The sequence below is a fragment of the Esox lucius genome, chromosome 1 (genome assembly GCF_011004845.1).
Source record: "Esox lucius isolate fEsoLuc1 chromosome 1, fEsoLuc1.pri, whole genome shotgun sequence".
NCBI classification, from domain to species: domain Eukaryota; kingdom Metazoa; phylum Chordata; class Actinopteri; order Esociformes; family Esocidae; genus Esox; species Esox lucius.
Genome location: NC_047569.1, coordinates 35,772,098 through 35,794,543, shown reverse-complemented (window position 1 = coordinate 35,794,543; position 22,446 = coordinate 35,772,098). Strand labels below are relative to the sequence as shown.

At 41.6% G+C, this 22,446-nt stretch overlaps 2 protein-coding genes across 2 annotated transcripts in view; both read right to left on the bottom strand.

The window, feature by feature from the left end:
- Positions 1-18,031, bottom strand: part of LOC117594275 (alpha-2-macroglobulin-like) — a 43,537-nt gene extending 25,506 nt beyond the window's left edge. The window contains exons 1-14 of the mRNA XM_034291569.1: positions 17,902-18,031; positions 17,520-17,709; positions 15,937-16,096; positions 15,053-15,105; positions 12,932-12,949; positions 9,865-10,030; positions 9,673-9,757; positions 9,417-9,528; positions 9,207-9,324; positions 8,766-8,875; positions 6,801-6,962; positions 2,446-2,679; positions 2,112-2,175; positions 1,883-2,028 (exon numbers count right to left, since the gene is read on the bottom strand). Coding sequence (XP_034147460.1) covers positions 1,883-2,028; positions 2,112-2,175; positions 2,446-2,679; positions 6,801-6,962; positions 8,766-8,875; positions 9,207-9,324; positions 9,417-9,528; positions 9,673-9,757; positions 9,865-10,030; positions 12,932-12,949; positions 15,053-15,105; positions 15,937-16,096; positions 17,520-17,709; positions 17,902-18,002 — 1,719 coding nt within the window. The 5' untranslated portion in view covers positions 18,003-18,031. The remainder of the gene's footprint in view (positions 1-1,882; positions 2,029-2,111; positions 2,176-2,445; positions 2,680-6,800; positions 6,963-8,765; positions 8,876-9,206; positions 9,325-9,416; positions 9,529-9,672; positions 9,758-9,864; positions 10,031-12,931; positions 12,950-15,052; positions 15,106-15,936; positions 16,097-17,519; positions 17,710-17,901) is intronic.
- LOC117594271 (alpha-2-macroglobulin-like) overlaps positions 1-22,446 on the bottom strand; it is a 103,473-nt gene that overhangs the window by 62,311 nt on the left and 18,716 nt on the right. The window lies entirely within an intron of this gene.

Here is a 22,446-nt window from a genome sequence, read left to right as displayed (position 1 = left end):
AAAGTCTGAACTTCAGTTGCATTTCGGTTGTTTCATTTAAAATCCATTGTGGTGGCTTACAGAGCCAAAATAATGAAAATTGTGCCAAATATTTCTGTACCTAACTATATGTACCTATACAGTGGAGAGAACAAGTATTGGATACACTGCCGATATTGCAGGTTTTCCTACTTACAAAGCATGTAGAGGTCTGTAATTTCTATCATATGTACACTTCAACTGTGAGCGACGGAATCTAAAACGAAAATCCAGAAAATCACATTCTATGATTTTTAAGTAATTAATTAGCATTATATTGCATGACATAAGTATTTGATACATCAGAAAAGCAGAACTTAATATTTAGTACAGAAACCTTTGTTTGCAATTACACAGATCATACGTTTCCTGTAGTTCTTGACCAGGTTTGCACACACTGCAGAAGGGATTTTGGCCCACTCCTCCATACAGACCTCCAGATCCTTCAGGTTTCGGGGCTGTCGCTGGGCAATATGAATTTTCAGCTCCCTCCAAAGATTTTCTATTGGGTTCCGGTCTGGAGACTGGCTAGGCCACTCCAGGACCTTGAGATGCTTCTTACAGAGCCACTCCTTAGTTGCCCTGGCTGTGTGTTTCGGGTCGTTGTCATGCTGGAAGACCCAGCCACGACCCATCTTCAATGCTCTTACAATGCTCCATCCATCCTCCCCTCAATACAGTGCAGTCGTCCTGTCCCCTTTGCAGAAAAGCATCCCCAAAGAATGATGTTTCCACCTCCATGCTTCACGTTGGGAGGGTGTTCTTGGGGTTGTACTCATCCTTCCTTCTTCCTCCAAACATGGCAAGTGGAGTTTACACCAAAAAGCTATATTTTTGTCTCATCAGACCACATGACCTTCTCCCATTCCTCCTCTGGATCATCCAGATGGTCATTGGAAAACTTCAGCCAGGCCTGGACATGCGCTGGCTTGAGCAGGGGGACCATGCATGCCCTGCAGGATTTTAATCCATGACGGCGTAGTTTGTTACTAATGGTTTTCTTTGAGACTGTGGTCCCAGCTCTCTTCAGATCATTGACCAGGTCCTGTCGTGTAGTTTTGGGCTGATCCCTCACCTTCCTCATGATCATTGATGCCCCACGAGGTGAGATCCTGCATTGAGCCCCAGACCGAGGGAGATTGACCGTCATCTTGAACTTCTTCCATTTTCTAATAATTGCGCCAACAGTTGTTGTCTTCTCACCAAGCTGCTTGCCTTTTGTCCTGTAGCCCATCCCAGCCTTGTGCAGGTCTACAATTTTATACCTGATGTCCTTACACAGCTCTCTGGTCTTGGCCATTGTGGAGAGGTTGGAGTCTGTTTCATTGAGTATGTGGACAGGTGTCTTTTATATAGGTAACAAGTTCAAACAGGTGCAGTTAATACCGGTAATGAGTGGAGAACAGGAGGGCTTCTTAAAGAACAGGTCTGTGATATTACCGGAATTCTTACCGGTTGGTAGGTGATAAAATACTTATGTCATGCAATAAAATGCCAATTAATTATTTAAAAATCATACAATGTGAATTTATGGATTTTTGTTTTAGATTACGTCTCTCACAATAAAAATTACAGACCTCTACATGCTTTGTAAGTAGAAAAACCTGCAAAATCGGCAGTGTATCAAATACTTGTTCTCCCCACTGTGTGTATATGTATGAGATTAATAGGCTAATGAATGGCGGCATATTTAAAAATCATAATGTGATTTTCTGGAATTTTGTTTTAGATTCCGTCACTATGATAGTGTACCTATGATAAAAATTACAGACCTCTACATGCTTTGTAAGTAGGAAAACCTGCAAAATCGGTAGTGTATCAAATACCTCCACACTGTACCTAACATTCATTGAAAGCCACACACCTTGTTTCTGAAGCAATTCTCAGTCGGGAAGTTCATGCTGTGGGCGATGACAGTCCCACTGGGTAACATACTATACACAAGGATCTGTAATGTCTGTAACATCTCTGGAACCACTCCCAGATCTAAGGTGACTTCACCCTCCGTTACTGCAATGCAAGAGCATGTCATTATAGTCACGCACCTTACAGCACGTTACATGAATATGACAAAGTAAATCACCCTCCCTCACCAGAACTGTCCTGCACGATAACCTTCCTGTATCCATGATCAACTATCGCCCTTCTGGATAAGGCCTGGGAGAGAGAGGAAAACATGTTTCCAATAAAATCCAAAGGATGGAAACTATGAGTATTGATGTGGGTCAGAGTGGGGTTCCAGGTTGTAACAGCTTGTTCCTAGGCCAATGATTGGTTGGCAAAGTGTAAATAATAGGCATGTATGTGAAATAGTATGTTAGTTTTGCTTTCACATTTCCAATAAGTCATAGATCTGGGATCAAAGAAACAAGGGATAACTAATCAATTTCTAATCAAGTATTGGAACACAGCGCCTGATCTACTCACCAGGTAGATGACATCAACAGAGCCCACTGGGACGGTCTTGAATTCAAATTTGTAGCGGACGGTGATGGATACATCCTGTCCACATGCCAGTGTTTTGTCTATTCCCTGAATTTCCAGGTAGCTAGACTTTATCCTGTGAGGGGCTGCAGGCCGCATCGCTGAAAGGCTATGCTGTCCTGATACAATATGTGGGACCCTGTCTCCTTCATATATCAAGTCTGGTTTGCTGCTTACCTGGGAAGAAAGAAAGGAAGACATTGTTGAAATGCACAAATGTTTATACTGTAGCAGTCAAAAAAGAATAGGACTGTTACGTTCAGATGATTTGGGAATGACATTTTACAAATTCATTTTCCCTATGTCCAAATTGAAAAAAGAAAATTAAGTTTGTATCTTCCAGGCATATTTTTTGTGGTAATTGATTATATTAAAGATACCAGAAAAGGAACCAGGCAAGCCTAGATAAAAATTACAGAGCTCTACATGCTTTGTAAGTAGGAAAACCTGCAAAATCGGCAGTATATCAAATACTTGTTCTCCCCACTGTAATCATTCAATAGAATCTCTTGAACATTTCCTACAACACATTCACTGCATCGTATAGAACAGTTAGTTCTGTATAGGACGTATAGAACAGTTAGTTCTGTATAGGACGTATAGAACAGTTAGTTCTGTATAGGACGTATAGAACAGTTAGTTCTGTATAGGACGTATAGAACAGTTAGTTCTGTATAGGGCAATATGTATTTCATATCCATTGAGTTAAATTGTGGCCAATGGTGTGGGCGGAGTAAAATGCCAGCAACAATTGCCAGCCACAAGCTAAATGGCTTTTCATTAACATTTTAATATTGACAGCAAATGTGCATATCAGCACATGAAAATCACATTATTGTGTTTACATTTTCGTATGCCTTCGGAGGAGGAAGTAAAGAGGCAAACATGCCGGTATCCTATGTAGATCTCAGACGAGGTACTGCAATCCTCCATTACCGAGCATTTCACTCGCAAATGTTCAATCCCTGGACAATTAAATGGACGAACTTCGGAGTCAGGTCAACCTAAGGAGAAGGGGTCTGCATTATGGTTGACTCTCGCTGGGCCTCGGATGTTGCAGTAATTTCAACACACGGTTCACCAGACCTGGAGCTATTAACTGTAAAGGTACGGCCCTTCTACCTTCTGTGGAAATTCAGCTCAGCTATAATCATAGCAGTCTACATACACCCGCAGGCTAATAAAATGCACACACTGGAGGACCTATACCGAGTAATAAATGGACTAGAGGACATTCACCCCGAGGCAGCTTTTATTATCATTGGTGACTTCAATAATAAAAATATGTGGAAAGTTTTTCTGAAATACCAACAGCACTTTAACTTTCCTACTTGTTGGGTATCACAAAATTGCTACAAACCCATACCCAGCCCTGCTTTTGGTAAGGCGGATCACACATCAGTTTTGCTCCTCCCATCCTATAGACAACTCCTAAAACAGGATAAACAGTTTTTTCAGACAGTTCAACGCTAGAATGAGGGATCAATTACTACGCGACAGGAATGCTTTGAAACAACAGATTGGATGATGATCTGTGATGCAGCCAAGACACAGACTCTGTCTCAGCATATATCCCTAGGCGCATTGATGTTGTCCTACCGAGGGTCAATGTTCAAACATTCCCCAACCAAAAGCCCTGGGTTAATGGTACTGTCTGTGCTATGCTCAGAGCACGGTCCTCTGCCTATAGTTCTAGGGATCAGAGGTGCCAAATGAGACTACAGGGATAAGTTGGGAGTCTTACTACCACGAGATGCATGTGGTGTGGACTGCGACACATCACAGACAATGAAGGGAGAGACCGCAATGATGCCCAGCCTGCCCCCTCCCTCCCCAACGAGCTCAACTCCTTCTATAAATGGTTCTGGAAGCGTTGCTGGGGACCAGGACAACTGCACTCTGTCCCTAACCACGGCTGACGTGAGGAGAGCTTTTAAAAGAGTGAAACCTCGGAAGACACCACGGTATTCCAGGCCATGTCCTTGTGGTGCGCCAACCAGGTTTTCACCTCCATATTCAACCTCTCCTTGTCTCTGCCTGCAGTCCCCTCCTGCTTCAAACAGACCACCAGCCCTGTACCGAAGAAACCTTCCATCACCTGCCTGAATGACTACTGCCCTGTAACACTGACCTCTATCGTCATGAAGTTCTTCGAGCTGCTGGTCAGCTCATATCTGCTCCATCATTTCTGACACATTAGACCCCTTTCAATTTGCATACCGCCCCAATAGATCTACGGACGATGCCATCGCCCTGACGACACACACCGCCCTCTCACACCTGGAGAAACGCAACACATATGTGTTCCTAAGCTCAGGACCCTGGGACTGACACCATCCTTTTCAATTGGATCCCGGACTTACTGATGAGCAGACCCCAGGTGGTGAGAACAGCCAACCTCAACTCCTCTGCACTGACTCTGAGCACCGGAGTCCCTCAGGGCTGCATACTCAGTCCCCTCCCATACACCCTGTTCACGCACAACTGCATAGCCACAAAAAACTCCAAAACCATCCTTACATTTGCGGACAACACAACCATCCAAGGTCTCATCTCCAACAATGATGAGACCACTGACAGAGGAGGTGAAGAACCTGGCTACATGGTGCCAGGACAACCACCTCTCTCTCAACGTCTGCATGACCAAGAAGACAACCGTGGAATTCAGGAAGCGTGGGGGGGGGTCATGCCCCCATACACATCGGTGGGGGGGGGGTCATGCCCCCATACACATCGGTAGAGTTGAAATGGAGAGAGCATCCGACTTCAAGTTTCTCGGTGTGTTCATCAAAGATGACCTCACTTGGTCCAGGCAAGCGAACATGGCAGTGAAATTTCCTCAAAAAACGACTATATACTTCCTGTGGAGACTCAAGAAGTTTGGCATGTCTGTACAAACTCTCACCAACTTCTACAGGTACACCATTCAGAGCATCCTCTCAGGCTGCATTACCGCCTGATACACAGTGCCTTAGGAAAGCACAGAAGATCATCAAAGACTACAGCCACCCAGGCTATGGTCTGTTCACACTGCTGCTGTCTGATAGACGCTACCGGAGCATCGGTGCCATGCACATCCAGACTCACAGTTTTTTCCCTCACGCCATAAGGCTCCTCAACCAGCAACACTGATCCATGAAGAGACTGATCACACAAGACCATTCCAGATACTCTGATGTCCTTTCAGGTACATTCAATGTACATTAGAATATTATTTTGCATGTACCATTCATAGGCATAATACACTAATTTTGTACCTTTAATATTCAATACATCTACCCATATTGTTCGCTTTCCCCATCTTACTCTTTTTAAAATTGTTGCTAGTTCACATTTATGTATATTATTTCTATACTTTTTCTTTATACACTTCTCAATTCTTACTACGTAGATGTCGTGTTCCATGTCATAAGAATTTTTTTGTGCAGGATGACATGACGTAATCCATGTTTAATCAAAAAGAAAGACAAAAACAAAACAAAGGCAGCAACCAGTGACGTAGGGTATCCAGAAGAAACACAAAACCAAAATGAACCACACTGGGTGTGGCCACACACAGAACATAAATAGGGTCCCCAATTGGAGGCAACAACCGACACCTGCCTCCAATTGGGGAGACCAAAAGGATCGGAGGTGGCTAGAGGCACCACCTTCCGTCCTGTCCTGACTATGGCCCTTGCCCAGTGCAGAGATGGCTAGGGGCATAGCCAGGACGTGACAGATGCTGTGTTATTCAGTGCATTTGATAATTACAATTGATGCATTTGATGATTTTGAACTTGTTTAATATACTGCACTCTCTACTTCAATACTGTATTTGTACTTTACTGTACTGTGTTACTGTGATTGTTGTCAAAACATGCAAAAAATGCAAAAGATGTCTGTGATTGATTCAGATTAGGTCTGGCCTACGTTTGGGCCATATACTGTAATGGCCAATCCAAAAAGGATTTGTGGAGTCAATGTCAATGGCATTTTGAATTGAAATAATTCCGAACTAATCATATTTGAATTAATTCTTGACAAAAGGTATATGCTGGCCCAGACATGAGCAAAATTACAAATCTAAATAATATCAGTGTCAGAAGGTTCTAACTCTGGTGCTAATATTGGGTATATTCATTGACTTTTGCTTCCGTTACAAAATGCTTTGTTAATGTTTGAGAGTGTATATAGGAATACACATATGGTAAATCCCACTCTATCCTTGTCTATATATTGTATATAACCTAACAAGACTAAGTTCTCATTTTGTCATTTTGCTGAAATATGTAAACAGTGGCAGATATCACACTTACACTGAGATGAAGATACTCTTGAGGCATTTCAGTTGTGTTGAGGGAGAAACTGGCGATACCATGAATGTCTGTGGTTAGGTTCAGTAGATGTTCTGATGACCACTCAAGCAGATAAACTGACATGTTGGATATAGGTGTGTCATTGAAGTGAACAGCTTTAATCTGAAGATAAGCAGGGAGATGGATTATGTAGTATTATTCACTGCTACCACCAGATATATTACAGTGAGGGAAAAGATTATTTGATCCCCTGCTGATTTCGTATGTTTGCCCACTGACAAAGACATGATCAGTCTATAATGGTATGTTTATTTGAACATTGAGATTCAGAATAACAACAACAAAACTTGTATGAATTGATTTGCATTTTAATGAGTGAAATAGGTATTCGACCACTCTGCACAACATGACTTAGTACTTGGTGGCAAAACCCTTGTTGGCAATCACAGAGGTCAGACGTTTCTTGTAGTTGGCCACCAGGTTTGCACACATCTCAGGAGGGATTTTGTCCCACTCCTCTTTGCAGATCTTCTCCAAGTCATTAAGGTTTTGAGGCCGACAATTGGCAACTCGAACCTTCAGCTCCCTCCACATATTTTCTATGGGATTAAGGTCTGGAGACTGGCTAGGCCACTCCAGGACCTTAATGTGCTTCTTCTTGAGCCACTGCTTTGTTGCCTTGGCCGTGTGTTTTGGGTCATTGTCATGTTGGAATACTCATCCACAACCCTTTTTCAATATCTTGGCTAAGGGAAGGAGGTTCGCACCCAAGATTTGACGGTACATGGCCCTGTCCATCGTCCCTTTGATGCAGTGAAGTTGTCCAGTCCCCTTAGCAGAAAAACACCCCCAAAGCATAATGTTTCCACCTCCATGTTTGACGGTGGGAATGGTGTTCTTGGGGTCATAGGCAGCATTTCTCCACCAAACAGTTGAGTTGTGGCCAAAGCGCTCTATTTTTGTGTCATCTGACCACAACATTTCATCCATTTCTCCCCTGAATCATTCAGATGTTCATTGGCAAACTTCAGACGGGCCTGTACATGTGCTTTCTTGAGCAGGGGGACCTTGCGGGCGCTGCAGGATTTCAGTCCTTCACGGCCTAGTGTGTTACCAAACGTTTTCTTGGTGACAATGTTAACAGCTGCCTTGAGATCATTGATAAGATCCTCCCGTGTAGTTCTGGGCTGATTCCTCATCATTCTCATGATCATTGCAACTCCACAAGGTGAGATCATGCATGGAACCCCAGATGAGGGAGATTGACAATTATTTTGTGTTTCTTCCATTTGCGAATAATCGCACCAACTGTTGTCACCTTCTCACCAAGCTGCTTGGCGATGGTCATATAGCCCATTCCAGCCTTATGTAGGTCTACAATCTTGTCCCTGACATCATTAAAATGATAGACTGATCATTTCTTTGTCAGTGGACAAACATACAAAATCAGCAGGGGATCAAATAATTTCTTCCCTCCCTGTAAGCAGTAATTTCAAAGAACCAATGTTGTCTACAATACAACAATAACCGTTGTATCTACAGTACAAACAAATCAAGTGTGTACTAGCACATTCATAGATGATAACTCTATCTCCTATCGATGATAGGAAAATTAACAAAAATCCATTCCGTGGTTTTGAAAACAGGGATTTCTAAAAAGGAAATTGTAATAAAGCATGAAAGCATGTTAAGTTAACCTATATAGTGTTAGAGGGTTAATAATGTATCTATATAGCTACAAATCTGTGTTACTGGCTGGTGAATGAAGGACAGAGAGTACTGGTATCATTAGATATGTTCTGAACATCTCTGTGTTAGCTAACTGGGAATGGACTGCAGTTAAACGAGGTACACAGTTCTCACACCATGTATTGAAAACCGTGATAGAAGCAGTGGTTATTGTAAATTAGCATCTGAATTGTAGTAGGATTTAGGTTGAATTCCCATTGATGTAGTTTGACATACCTTGCCTTCAACAATTGACCCAGGTTTAAATGTTCTGGGTGTGTCGAGAAATGAGAGCTCTCCAATTTTGTAGAAAAATAGGATGGGCTTTGTTTCACCTCTTGTAATACCTGTATAAGGGGAACAGATTGTCAGGTTGCACATAGATTTAGAAAAATCTAGAAAAATGTTTAACACCCCTGGCTATTCAGTTGTCCTGGTTGAAAGATTAACAGATTTCCAGGTTATTCCCAATAACTTCAGGGATCTTCCAATCAGGAAAACCCAGGGAATTTTGGGAGAGTTGCTGGAACATTGCAACTCTAGTTGCATTTAAGAACAAACACTGCAATAATAGAATTGATCCTACTAGCGTTTTTCAGTATTTATACATTTTTATTGATGAACAATATATGACAATAGTAATCACAGTTCTGTTATCTGATGTGATTATTAACTTGCCTGTTCCCTGCTCTACTACTTTTGTATTAAATACAAATACATCAGAGAGCATTTTCTTGCTTTCGTCCAAGAAAGTTGACAGGTTAAAGACATGAGAGACACATCCAGTTTGGTCCATCTGGAGAATGCAAACAAATTGATATTTGTATTATATAAAAAAAAGGTAATTATTTCCAAAACCATACTTGTGTGTGGGCAAAGCATACGGACCTCTACTGTTTCTTTGTGACAATGTTTCTGAGAAATTTCTGAGAATAAGCCGCCCATGGGCCGGCACAACTCTACCTCAGCTTTACCCATGACAGGCTGGCCATCCGTGTACCTGACAAAAATATAATACATAACAATATATACATTTTAGGTTATACTCATTGAATACAAATGTTTTCTGGGCCAGATGTACATGTACTGTAAATGTCAACATTTAAGTGTTTCAGAGAATAAGTGAGTCAAACAGAAGACTCACTTTGCACACACTTTCACCTTATACTCCTCTTGACCAGCACTGATCCAATTGCCAAGGTAACATTCAATCTGAATCTTTGGCAAAACTGAAGTTTAAAACAAGCCATCACATTCGATGTTTTAGTATATTTATTCCAATGCCAGAACTGTTAACATAATGCCTATATGAAATGTGAGAGGTCCACAAACCTACCGTACTGTTGTACCTGAAAATTACGGTAATGTCTTTCCCCATCAATCCAAAAATTAATGGTATATGTTCCCTCAGGTGCTTCAGAGTTCAAGGGGTGAGAAAGCTGTAGAATGTTGCCTCTGGATGTGGTGTTTAACCACTGTCCAATCCTGTTACCATTTACATCCTGTGAAGGAATAAAACCGCCAAACTCAAAAAAATTATTAACTTTTTACTAGATTTGAAATATTTTATATGGTAAATATTAAAAAGTCATAAAAATGTACTGTACAGATTGTGTAACTGAAAGATACCATAACAATTTACAACGATCAGCCATATCATTATGACCACTGACAGGTGAAGTGAATAACACTGACAGTCCCATTACCAAAGCACCTGTCAGTGGGTGGGATATATTAGGCAGCAAGTGAACATTATGTCCTCAAAGTTGATAAGTTAGAAGCAGGAAAAATGAGCAAGCGTTAGGATCTGAGAGACTTTGACAAGGGCCAAATTGTGATGGCTAAACGTCTGGGTCAGAGCATCTCCAAAACTGCAGCTCTTGTATGGTGTTCCCGGTCTACAGTAGTCCATACCAACGACAGGGTCATGGGCAGCCAAGGCTTATTGATGCACGTGGGGAGCAAAGGCTAGCCCGTGTGTGGTCCAATTCAAAAGACGAGCTACTGTAGCTCAAATTGCTGAAAAAGTTAATGCTGGTACTGATAGAAAGGTGTCAGAACACACAGTGCATTGCAGTTTGTTGCGTATGTGGCTTCGTAGCCGCAGAACAGTCAGGATGCCCAGGCTGAACCCTGTCCACTGCTGAAAGCACCTACAATGGGCATGTGAGCATCAGAACTGGACCAAAGAGCAGAGATGGGGACAAGTCACACATGGTCAAGCCTAAGCAAGTCTCAAGCCTTAACCATCAAGTCTCGAGTCAAGTCTCATGTCACAGTTCAGATAAATCAAGCAAGTCAAGGGTTCACCCTAAGCAAGTCAAGTCGAGTTCAAGTCAAGTCACAGTACTAAAGAGATGAACACACACACACACACTGTCCTCTGTTTCTGACGTGCGCTCGGTGAGAAGCTCGATTTCAAAATCAAATATTTTTCTCCTCCGCGGTACAATTTTTTGGGGGGACGAAGCGGAGGGATCTTGAATCAGACTGAAGGGGATGTATTCGCTATAACAATCGCCTCGCTATACCTTATCCCGCTTATTACATGGCTACATACCAAATAAATCAATAATTTGACACAAAATATTGATTTCAAAAGGAATTTATTGATTTAAAAACGATTGTATTGCTTCCTCTAAAGAAAATAGTCCGTTCCGTCTCTGGTTAGAATCCTGCTGCGTCCATAGCAACGCGCTGTTTTTCATGGCAACGGTCTGTTATCAAGAAATAACACGCATTCTGCACTGGAATTCAGCCAATCCATGTAATAAGGGCTAATAATAACAACCTTATAAACTAATTATTGTGACTGAAAAACTGCCTAATATGTAATTACGTTGTAATCATTCTTGTCTGTATGAGTAAAAAAAAAAATATATATCGAAATGTTTAGGTGCTAGTAATCACAGCGGCGCCTCCATGTTAGCCTTTCATGCAGTAAAGTTAACTGTTATGGAGTAAGCACAATGCTTTTTAGTTTCCACGCGCAGTCCACTAACACTTGAAAATGCGCACATTTAATACAGACATTATAACCTACGTGTAATAATATACATGCCCGCTCATTTTAAGATGCCCATCAACATTAAAATTCAGGCTATGCCACTGTTAGTCAAATTCCCTTACATCTATTTACCAGACGTATTCAGTAATGATAATGGTCACATTTCTAACAAGAAAAAAACAAACATAATATGCAACCAAGGCCAAATTATGACAAACAAAAGATGAATTCATTACATTAGTAACTTAATCGTTATAGATCTTAGTGAAACTGAATATAAAGAGATTACTTACCTTTCCTTGTGGTTCTTAAAATGACGAATGAAATTTGACGTTGTTGCATATTTTGCATCTGGCAAATCCAGTTCAAAGTCCTTGTATCCAAACGATACTATTTGTGGAGCTCGACTAACGTTTCTGTCTGCCATGTTTGGCGTGGTTTGAATTGTACAGCGTTAAAGGCACGTGCTGCTGATGTCACAACATATAAAATAATTTTATTGCTGTTTGTTTATAAGTTCAAGTCATTGTCGAGTCTTCCACTTCAAGTCAAGTCTGAAGTAACTTGTTCTCAAGTCAAAGTCAAGTCAAGTCATTTTCATACTTTAATCAAGCAAGTCACAAGTCCTGAAAATTGTGACTGGAGTCAGACTCGAGTCAAGTCATGTGACTCGAGTCCCCCACCTCTGCCAAAGAGCAATGGAAAAATGTGGCCTGGTCTGTTGAATCATGTTCTCTTTTACATTATGTGAATGGCCCGTCGCTTACCTGGAGAACACATGGCACCAGGATGCACTATGGGAAGAAGGCAAGCTGGCAGAGGCAGTGTGATGCTTTGGGTAATGTTCTGCTGGGAAACCCTGGGTCCTGCCATTCATGTGGATGTTAATTTGCCATGTACCACCCACCTGAGCATTGTTGCAGACCATGTGCACCCTTTTATGACAACAGTATTCACTTGTGGGATTGGCCTCTTTCAGCAGGATAATGTGCCCTGCCAGAAAGCAAAAATGGTTCAGGAATGATTTCAGGAAAACAACTAGTTCAAGGCGTTGACTTGGCCTCCAAATTCCCCAGCTCTCAGTTTAATCCAGCATCGGTGAGATGTGCTGGACAAACAAGTCCGATCCATAGAGGCCCCACCTCGCAACATACAGGACTCGCAACATACAGGATCTGCTGCTAACGTCTTGGTGCCAGATACCACAGCACACCTTCAGAGGTCTAAGGGAGTCCATGTCTTGACGGCTCAGGGCTGTTTTGGCGGCAAAAGAGGGACTTACACAATACTAGGCAGGTGGTCGTAATGTTATGGCTGATCGGTAAATATTCACATCAATGTTGAATATTTCACATAACTCAATTATATTCATTATAAAGTGTTTTTATTACTGTACCTCAAGCTCCACTGAGTACTGTGAAGGATAAAATACAGAACAATGATAAAAATGTTTATGATAACCTTAAAATGCTAATAATATGTAGAAAAGCTGTGCCCTAGTCATCTGGGACTCAGTGCTTGCCCAGTTCTAGTTGTAACATAGATATATTTACAAATTCCAGTATTAAAGAACATGGATTAAAAATAGCTTCTGAAGTTTCTTAGTGTAACAGGGAAAGACACAGGAAATGGACACAGAGAGTCACAGTGCAAGGAGAGGAGGTCTGAATCTAAACCTAAAGTTAAACCCCTTTTTTGGGGAGGCGACATCGAATCTGGGGCAGCCTACTAGTAGGGATTAGATAGAGATAGAGACAAAGAACTGTCCCCCCACCATAGGCCTGGGTGCAACTGTGCCTCCTGCATCCCCGACAGTTACGCGCAGAGATCGGGTTTCAAGGTTTATTTGTCAAACGCACCGAACAGCACAGTGTCATACTGCACAATGAAATTCTTGTGACATGGCACCCGACAAACTACATAGTGAGAGTTAGGAAGAAAATATAGCAAAATATAGCCAGCTAGAAAATAATAAAATAAAGCAACAATATACAGAACAGCTACAGTACACTAGTAAACAGTAACAGTACACTAGAAAAACAGTAACAGTACACTAGAAAAACAGTAACAATACACTTGTGAAGTAGTGCTGCTAGCTTTACCCTCTATTCCCCCCATGAATTGACAGTCTGTGTGGATCTTCATACCCTAGTCAGTAATTCTCAAAAGCCATGTTCCACTTAAATTTTTTTTGTCATGAGGCAATATTGTTAACGATCAGGTCTGTACATTGTATGTTAAATGTCTGTTCCGATATTGTTCATAATTCTATTGCTGTATTTTTTTATTTTATGTATATTTTTAATCAGTGCTTTTGCACTGATTAAATTATTAATCAGTGCTTTTGCTTAAAGAAAAACATTACTTGCTTTAAACTACAATTCACAATCTTTAGAAGGAAAACACATAGCCGAACCATTGGCTTTGCATGCTGCAGAGTCTATTCTGATTAGAAGAACGCGCACTGTGCAGTCAGAAAAATATTCTGCCAACCAGATTTCTTGTGAATTTCACCTCTTGTCTCACAAAAAACTTACAGGCCTAGATTGTTCTATAACAAAACATTTTGTCAAAGGTTTTTTTTTATAATACATTACAATTGTAACAAGAGCATTGTTGATGGTGAAATACATTTGGACAAAACTGAAATGTATTTATACATTTTCAAATACATTTTGGAATAAAAGCTGAAATGTATTTTGAATAAAGTTAAATGTATTTATACATTTTTAAATACATTTCAGAATATAAGGTGAAATTACATTTTGATAACTGAAATGTATTTTGAATTAAGTTAAATGTATTCGACTTTTATTCATCATATATTCTACATACATTTTGCATTACTAAAATATATTTATTTTCCATATGGGTAATCTTCTAAACAATTCCTGTCTGAGTTGTTCAGTGCAACTCTTTCTTGCTGTGTTGTTGGGTGCATTTGACTAAAAAACCTTGAAACTTGAAAAAAACTTTTCGCCTTTCATTGTTCTCAGAAATGTGTTGATAACTAAATTACATTTTATATTGTTCGGCTAATATTATCGTAGATATACTGTGCTCTGTTTTTATCAACCACCCAACCAACCAAAAAGAAAATATAACTAGCGCTTCATCTGTCACTAATCTGGATGTGCGTGCCCACTTTGCTCGCATAATGATCACACACAACTTTTTGGCAGACTCGGAATGAAATGGGTTCTTTAGCTGTCTCCATCAGAGAACACTTTGGAATACCCTACTTTTCACATAGAAGCCTTTCCTACCATACAAAAGCCAACACAGCATCTCCAAGGCATTCAAACACCTCCTCGCTATTAATCAGAAAGCTATATCCTCTAGGAGTCTTTCAGAACCAGCAGTTCTCTGCAAATTATTTTATGGTCATCGGATCATAAAATGTATCTCAATCCATTACGCAATAGTGCTATTGTGGTTTTTGTTCAAATAAAACTGTTATGCCATACTGGTAAAAAAAAAAGCATTAGTTGAATTATTGCATAATGTCAACACTTACCAACTCATTCAAAGGTGTAAAATTTATATCCAAGGAGATGATTCTAAAATGCACTGAGGAAAAAAACAAGAAAGCAAAGAAACAGTACAATTTGATTTTATAATTGATATTTGGAGTTGGTTCTAAAAAAAAAAAAATTGGGACATTTTCACTTAGGTGTGTACTCACTTTTGTTGCCAGCGGTTTAGACATTAATGGCTGTATGTTGAGTTATTTTGAGGGAACAGCTAATTTACACTGTAATACAAGCTGTTTTACATTGTAGCAAAGTGTCATTTCCTCAGTGTTGTCACATGAAAAGATATACTCAAATATTTGAAAAAGTTGTGAGGGGTGTACTCACTTTTGTGAGATACTGTATATGTATGTGTGTCTATGGGGTAGAGAGGGGGCAGAAAATAATTTGAGTTGCAGTCAAAAAATATGACTGCAAATGTCAAATGAAAGGGGTATGGAAGTTCTGAGATAACAAGTTTTACAAAGGGAGTGAGAGACATTTTTGAAATAAAAATGATGATAATTAATAAATATAATATTGTTCTATGCAAATAGTTCAATAGACAAAAATCAATAGATATTTCATTTTAAAAATATTTAGCTGACACTGTTATCCACAACAACTTACAGTAATGAGCAGAAGTATTTTCATTCTGGACCTACATGTCACATCATATGATGGGGGTCCCTGGATTGACAAATGGCTTGGGTGGGGGGCCTGGATTGACAAATGGCTTGGGTGGGGGGCCTGGACTGACAAATGGCTTGGGTGGGGGTCCCTTGACCAGAATCAGTATATCATTACATATAGTATTTTCTTATGCTAAACGTGGTCACATCGTACACTATATCACATTTACAAATATAGTTGCTCTGACTAAAATTACCTATTTGTCCTGGGTGGTATACTGGTTTGTCCATTTCGACAAATGTCATCTTCTTTCTGAATGGTAAAATCGTGATCTTTCGCTCCTCTGATGATAGAAATGTTTCACCACGAACCTCCACCTTAAACTTCACTACCTTCGTTTCCTGCACCTGAGGGGCCTGTTTGGAAAACAACATTGCTCAACACTGGTGAGCTAATTAATAGACCGTAACAACGAAAACCAGATAGAAATTTAGCCTGAACCCCAGAAATAATTGGACACTGACACAAGTTTAGTTATTTTGTCTGTTTACTGAAATATATTCAAGTTACAGTTAAATAATGAACATGGGCTTAAATTGCAGTCCCTCAGCTTTAGATAGAGGGTATTCACATCCAAATTGGAGGAAGCGTTTAGGAATTACAGCTCTTTAATATGTAGCCCCCTCTTTTTCAAGGCACCAAAAGAAATTGGACAATTGATTCAAAAGCTGTTTCATGGACCGGTGTGGGCTATTAATTCATTATTTCTTCATTAATTAAGCAGGTAAAAGGTCTGGAGTTTTTTCCAGGTGTGGCATTCGCATTTGGAAGCTGTTGCTATGAACCCACAACATGCGGTCGAAGGAGCTCTCAATGCAAGGAACATTAGGAGTGGCCAAATCAACAGTTTGGTACATTCTGAGAAAAAAAGAACACACTGGTGAGCTCTGCAACACAAAAAGGCCTGGACGCCCACAGAAGACAACAGTGGTGGATGGTCCTAGGATCCTTTCCATGGTAAAGAAAAAACTGCCAATTGAAGAACACTCTCCAGGAGGTAGGCATATCATTATCCAAGTCTTCACGAAAGCAAATACAGAGGGTTCACCACAATTCTGAAGTGTATAGGGATATATTATCTGTTCAGATTCAGCCAAATTCAGCAAAGTTGATTGGACAGCGCTTCACTTTACAGATGGATAATGACCCAAAACGAAATCAAAAGCGAAAGCAACCCAGGAATTTTTTAAGAAGTGGAATATTCTGCAAGTCAATCATCTGATCTCAACCCAATCGAGCATGCCTTTCAATTGCTGAAGACAACTTAAGGCAGATAGACCCATGAACAAACAGCAACTGAAAACAGCTACAGTAAAGGCCTGGCAAAGCATCACAAAGGAGCAAACCCAGCGTTTGGTGATGTCCCTGCATTCCAGACTTCATGCAGTCATTGCCTGCAATGGATTCTTGACCAAGTATTAAAAAAGAAATATTCATGATTGTGTTCATTTGTCCAATTACATTTGAGCCCCTAAAATAAGGGGACTGTGTATGAAAATGGTTGCAATTACAAAAATGTCATACAATATTTTTGTTCAACGCCATGAATTGAAACTGAAAGTCTGCACTTCAGTTGCATCTCAGTTGTTTCATTTCAAATCCATTGTGGTGGCATACAAAGCCAAAAGTATGAAAATTGTGTCAGTCTCCAAATATTTCTGGATTATCTGTATATGATTCACTGGGGGCCATTTAACAGGAAATGAGACTGAGAAATGCATTTTTTTCTGAATTCCATTGCTTGTTGATCTGACTGGGGCTTGAGAGTATTGGACTGACCTGAAACTGGAACCCAAGGTGAAAATCTTGGTCAGAACTCTTCTGAAAGAGGATTGTGCTCTGTCCATCATCAATTAGCGATATGGTCATATGCAGGGTCTCCTGCATAAGGGTGGGGTGCAAAAGACTGGCAACAACCTTGGTTTTCAAACCTGCCTTGATGTTTTCAGGGATAGTTACTAGGTAGCACCTACAAAGCAAAAATACACAAACACACACCCACTAAAGTTAGGGGAAAAAAGTCTAGCTCAAGTTTGCTCTTCTCGAAAGAGATTGCACCAGCACAATAATAAAACATTGGCAGCATTCTTAGAACCAAAGGAGACATATTCCCATATTTAAATCACTGTTATGTTGATGATCAAATTCTAGGTAAACTTACGGTCTTGGCTTTTCTTGCATATCTTGACACACACAAAGCCAGTGAAAATAGGCAAAAAACATCCATCTCCAAACCTGAATCCCAGAGGGAAACATCACCATATTAGATAATTATATAGTAATAACACTAGTCAGACTTTGTTGAAATGCTCTGACTCTCCCCACACCAACTACAAGGACATAGCAGAAGTATTTTATTTATCCAGCCAATGAGCCAACATGTCAGTACCCTCTCCCACCTGATTAGCCAATCCTTCTAACTTTTAGGAGGGAGTGTTTTTCAGGGGGAGGGGGGGGGGTAGAAGAGTGGGTGTCATTTGTGTAAAATGACAAAATAAATATGTTGGGGCCAAAATATTTTAACACTGAATATGCTGAATGTGCATGAATACGCTGCAACTGTTTTCCTAGAAAAAACGACATCAAACCAAACAGATTCCCATCACGATCTGTTGAAATGTTCAACTGAAAGGTTTACTGAAAGGTTCAGTAAACAGGTTTTGCAGGCTCTGTTTCTCATATGGATTATTATGTCATCCAGTGGTTCAATTATGGAAGGATCCTGGCCTAGGGTAGCTGTAGCTGTACAATAATAGAATAGTTGTGAACAGATGGCTAATATCAATATTATGAATGCTGGCCTGCAGTAGTGGAGAGACTGCCTGCATTGCTTCTTTTTGCTTTTGCACTGTAGCTTGGTAAAACATATTTTCAGAGTAGCTTCCCGAACTCTGTGTATGTCTTAAATTTTTTTCCATGGCACTGCACCAACATTTTTAGGTGGCTCCTGTGTGGCATCGTGGACTAAGTCAATGCCCTGCAGTGCAGCTGTGTCATCTCAGCCTGTGGTTCAAATCCCCATGTGACACAAAGCGTGGGCAGGGGTCCTGTAGAGGGAGCTGCAAATTGGCTTGCGTTCTCCTCTTAGTGTGATCCAAATGCATTATGGTTGTGTGGGCAGTGTTCTAAGAAATAGAAAAGCTTGTTGTAATGTGTATCAGAGTAACTTATAGATGAATAATAAAAAAAAGAGCTGTCAACAGAACATTGTACTGTGCATCAGTCAATACAGAATTCCTGTAACAGTATCTAAAGTGACTGAAGGTACAACTTGTACTAGTGACGATAAAAGGCCACTCTACAGTAAAATGGTCAGATTTGCCAAAGGGTGTCTCATGTGAGTGTGCAACTGGCATGCTCCCTGCAGGAATGTCCATCAGAGCAGTTGCCAGATAATTCAATGCACGCTACTCTACGTAAGACCCCTTTTAGTTGTTTAGATGATTTTGTCAGTATGTACAACGGGGCGTACAACCGCGGACCACATTTAACCCCGCCAGCCAAGGACCCCCACATCCAGTTTCTTTTACTGCAGGATGACTTGAGGCCAGCCACCCCGGGAGTTGGAGTTGCAGTGCGTTCATAGGGAAGATGATTTGTGTGCTTGTCATCATCAACAGGGTTTTTCTGATGTCACTCCTGTGAACATGGTTGTGCTGGATTTCGTTTTTTTTAATGGAAATCTGAATACACAAATTATTAATATTTAAATGATTAAAATAAATTTATTATTAAATAATTTGAGAATACAGTGGGGCAAAAAAGTATTTAGTCAGCCACCAATTGTGCAAGTTCTCCCACTTAAAAAGATGAGAGAGGCCTGTAATTTTCATCATAGGTACACTTCAACTATGACAGACAAAATGAGAAAAGAAAATACAGAAAATTACATTGTAGGATTTTTAATGAATTCCTTGGTAAATTCCTTGGTAAAATAGGTATTTGGTCACCTACAAACAAGCAAGATTTCTGGCTCTCACAGACCTGTAACTTCTTTAAGAGGCTCCTCTGTCCTCCACTCGTTACCTGTATTAATGGCACCTGTTTGAACTTGTTATCAGTATAAAAGACACCTGTCCACAACCTCAAACAGTCACACTCCGAACTCCACTGTGGCCAAGACCAAAGAGCTGTCAAATGACACCAGAAACAAAATTGTAGATCTGCACCAGGCTGGGAAGACTGAATCTGCAATAGGTAAGCAGCTTGGTGTGAAGAAATCAACTGGGGGAGCAATTATAAGAAAATGGAAGACATACAAGACCACTGATAATCTCCGGGGCTCCACGCAAGATCTCACCCAGAACCACACGGGGGGACCTAGTGAATGACCTGCAGAGAGCTGGGACCAAAGTAACAAAGGCTACCATCCGTAACACACTACGCCGCCAGGGACTCAAATCCAACAAGGGCATTGAAGATGAAACGTGGCTGGGTCTTTCAGCATGACAATGATCCCAAACACACCGCCCGGGCAACAAAGGAGTGGCTTCGTAAGAAGCATTTCAAGGTCCTGGAGTGGCCTAGATAGTCACCAGATCTCAACCCCATAGAAAATCTTTGGAGGGAGTTGAAAGTCCGTGTTGCCCAGCGACAGCCCCAAAACATCACTGCTCTAGAGGAGACCTGCATGGAGGAATGGGCCAAAATACCAGCAACAGTGTGTGAAAACCTTGTGAAGACTTACAGAAAATGTTTGACCTCTGTCATTGCCAACAAAGGGTATATAACAAAGTATTGAGATGAACTTTTGTTATTGACCAAATACTTATTTTCCACCATAATTTACCAATAAATTCATAGTTGAAGTGTACCTATGATGGCTGACTAAATACTTTTTTGCCCCACTGTATTTGGCACATTCTAAAATATTTATATTTGTTGTGGGGGTGCAGTGTCTAACCGGGGGAAGTAGGAGCAACAGCGACCTCTACCAGAAGGTAGCAGTAAGGCAACACCTGATCGCTAACAGCTGAACCCAATAATTGCCATGTGTTTCTCCCTCTTCTTAAGGCCTCTGAATGCACAGGAGAGGAGCCTAAGAAGTCAGAGATGGAGAGAGGAGAGACCTGAACAGAAAATCAACCAAAGGAAAATACAGTTATCGGAACTGCAGCCACGTCCCCAGTTTTTCAACTAGGACATGATGGGGGCACAGTGAGGGAGAGGCCATGGGGACGATACCAATATGCTTCCCCCTCTCTGATACGGCACTCACGGATGTGGACCTGCTATGCCCTCTGGACGAGTGGAGGCGCTCCAAGGTCACAGAAGGAGATCTTGGTGCTCCTCCCCCAGGAGCTGACTACCTGAACCGCAAGCATAAACGCGACGGTATGCCGCTTGGCCGCTGAGGACAATGTGGAAGCCTATCCCCTGGCCTTTGAACACACCACTGCATGTGAAGGATGGTGCACAGAGGAGTGGGCCGGGCTTCTAGCACCACTGCTCACCAGCAAGGCCCAGGCGGATTACTTCGACCTGGGCCTTACTGGTGAGCATCCCATTATCATCTCAATCCCAGGAATAGGAGCAAGCGGTACCACGCCTGGATGTTTGTGGAGTCACCCCGGGGAAGCTTTATAAATTAATTCAGCTGGTAAATGGCTGGCTGGACCCAAGTCTTAGCTCAGGCGACATCTGAGACCCTAGTTGTAAATAAGTGCCTGAGGGAACTCTGTGGCGAGATGCAACAAGTCATTGGTCAAACTAACCCATTTACAGTCAACCAGCTAGTACAGCACATAGAAGCCCACAAAGCCACCAAGAAGCTCACTAGGCAATCGCAAGGCAAGAAAACCAGTAATGCACGGGCCCAAAGCCCACAGCCTGGCCCAGAAGCAGTACCAGGAAGGGACAGCGGTCAGATGAAAAACAGTGCTAGCCGAGGCCTGTTGGCATGCCAAGCTGGACACTGCCTGGCGGGTACCAGTGTGTCCAAGGGGAGTGGACACTGTGCCATGTACCCCTGGCGCCCTGGTTCCATTACATACATCTCCGTTTTGGCTTGCACAGAGCTGCAACCACCTTCCAATGGCTTGTGGATACCCTGCTGCATCCTGCTCAGACCTAAGCCACTGCCAACATAGATAGCGTTGTTGTACAAAAGCTAAGACTGGGAGGAACACCTAGATCACCTGTGCTCCAGGTTAGCCAGTTAAGAGGCAACAGTGTTGACGGCCAACCCCAAAAAATGCCACCTAGGGCTGGATGAAGCGGAGCACTCGGGGGACACAAAGTGGGTTGATCAAGCCCCAGATGGAGTAGACTTGGACTGTCCAGGAGTGGCCACAGCCCAAGGACAAAAAAGGGGTCTGTTCATTCTCTGGCAACACTGGTTACTGCAGGCAGTTCATCCCAGGGTACACCAACATAGCCGCCCCTCTGGACTTCACTAAAAGGACCGGCCAATGAAAGCGGTGTGGGGACCAGCAACAGAGAAGGCTTACTAGACCCTGAAAGGCAGACATAGCGTTCTCTGAGCCAGTGCTGGGAACTCTGTTTTCCAATGGACCTTTATGGTCCAAATGGATGCATCTGGCCAGGTCATATGATGCAGCTCCATCGCTCTCCTTCTCAGTCAAATATCCATTGCACAGCCTGAAAGTGCATTTTGGGTCATTGTCTTGTTAAAAAACAAGCGCAAACTTACTAAGCGCAAACCAGGTGGAATGGCGTATTGCTGCAGAATGCTGTGGTAGCTGGT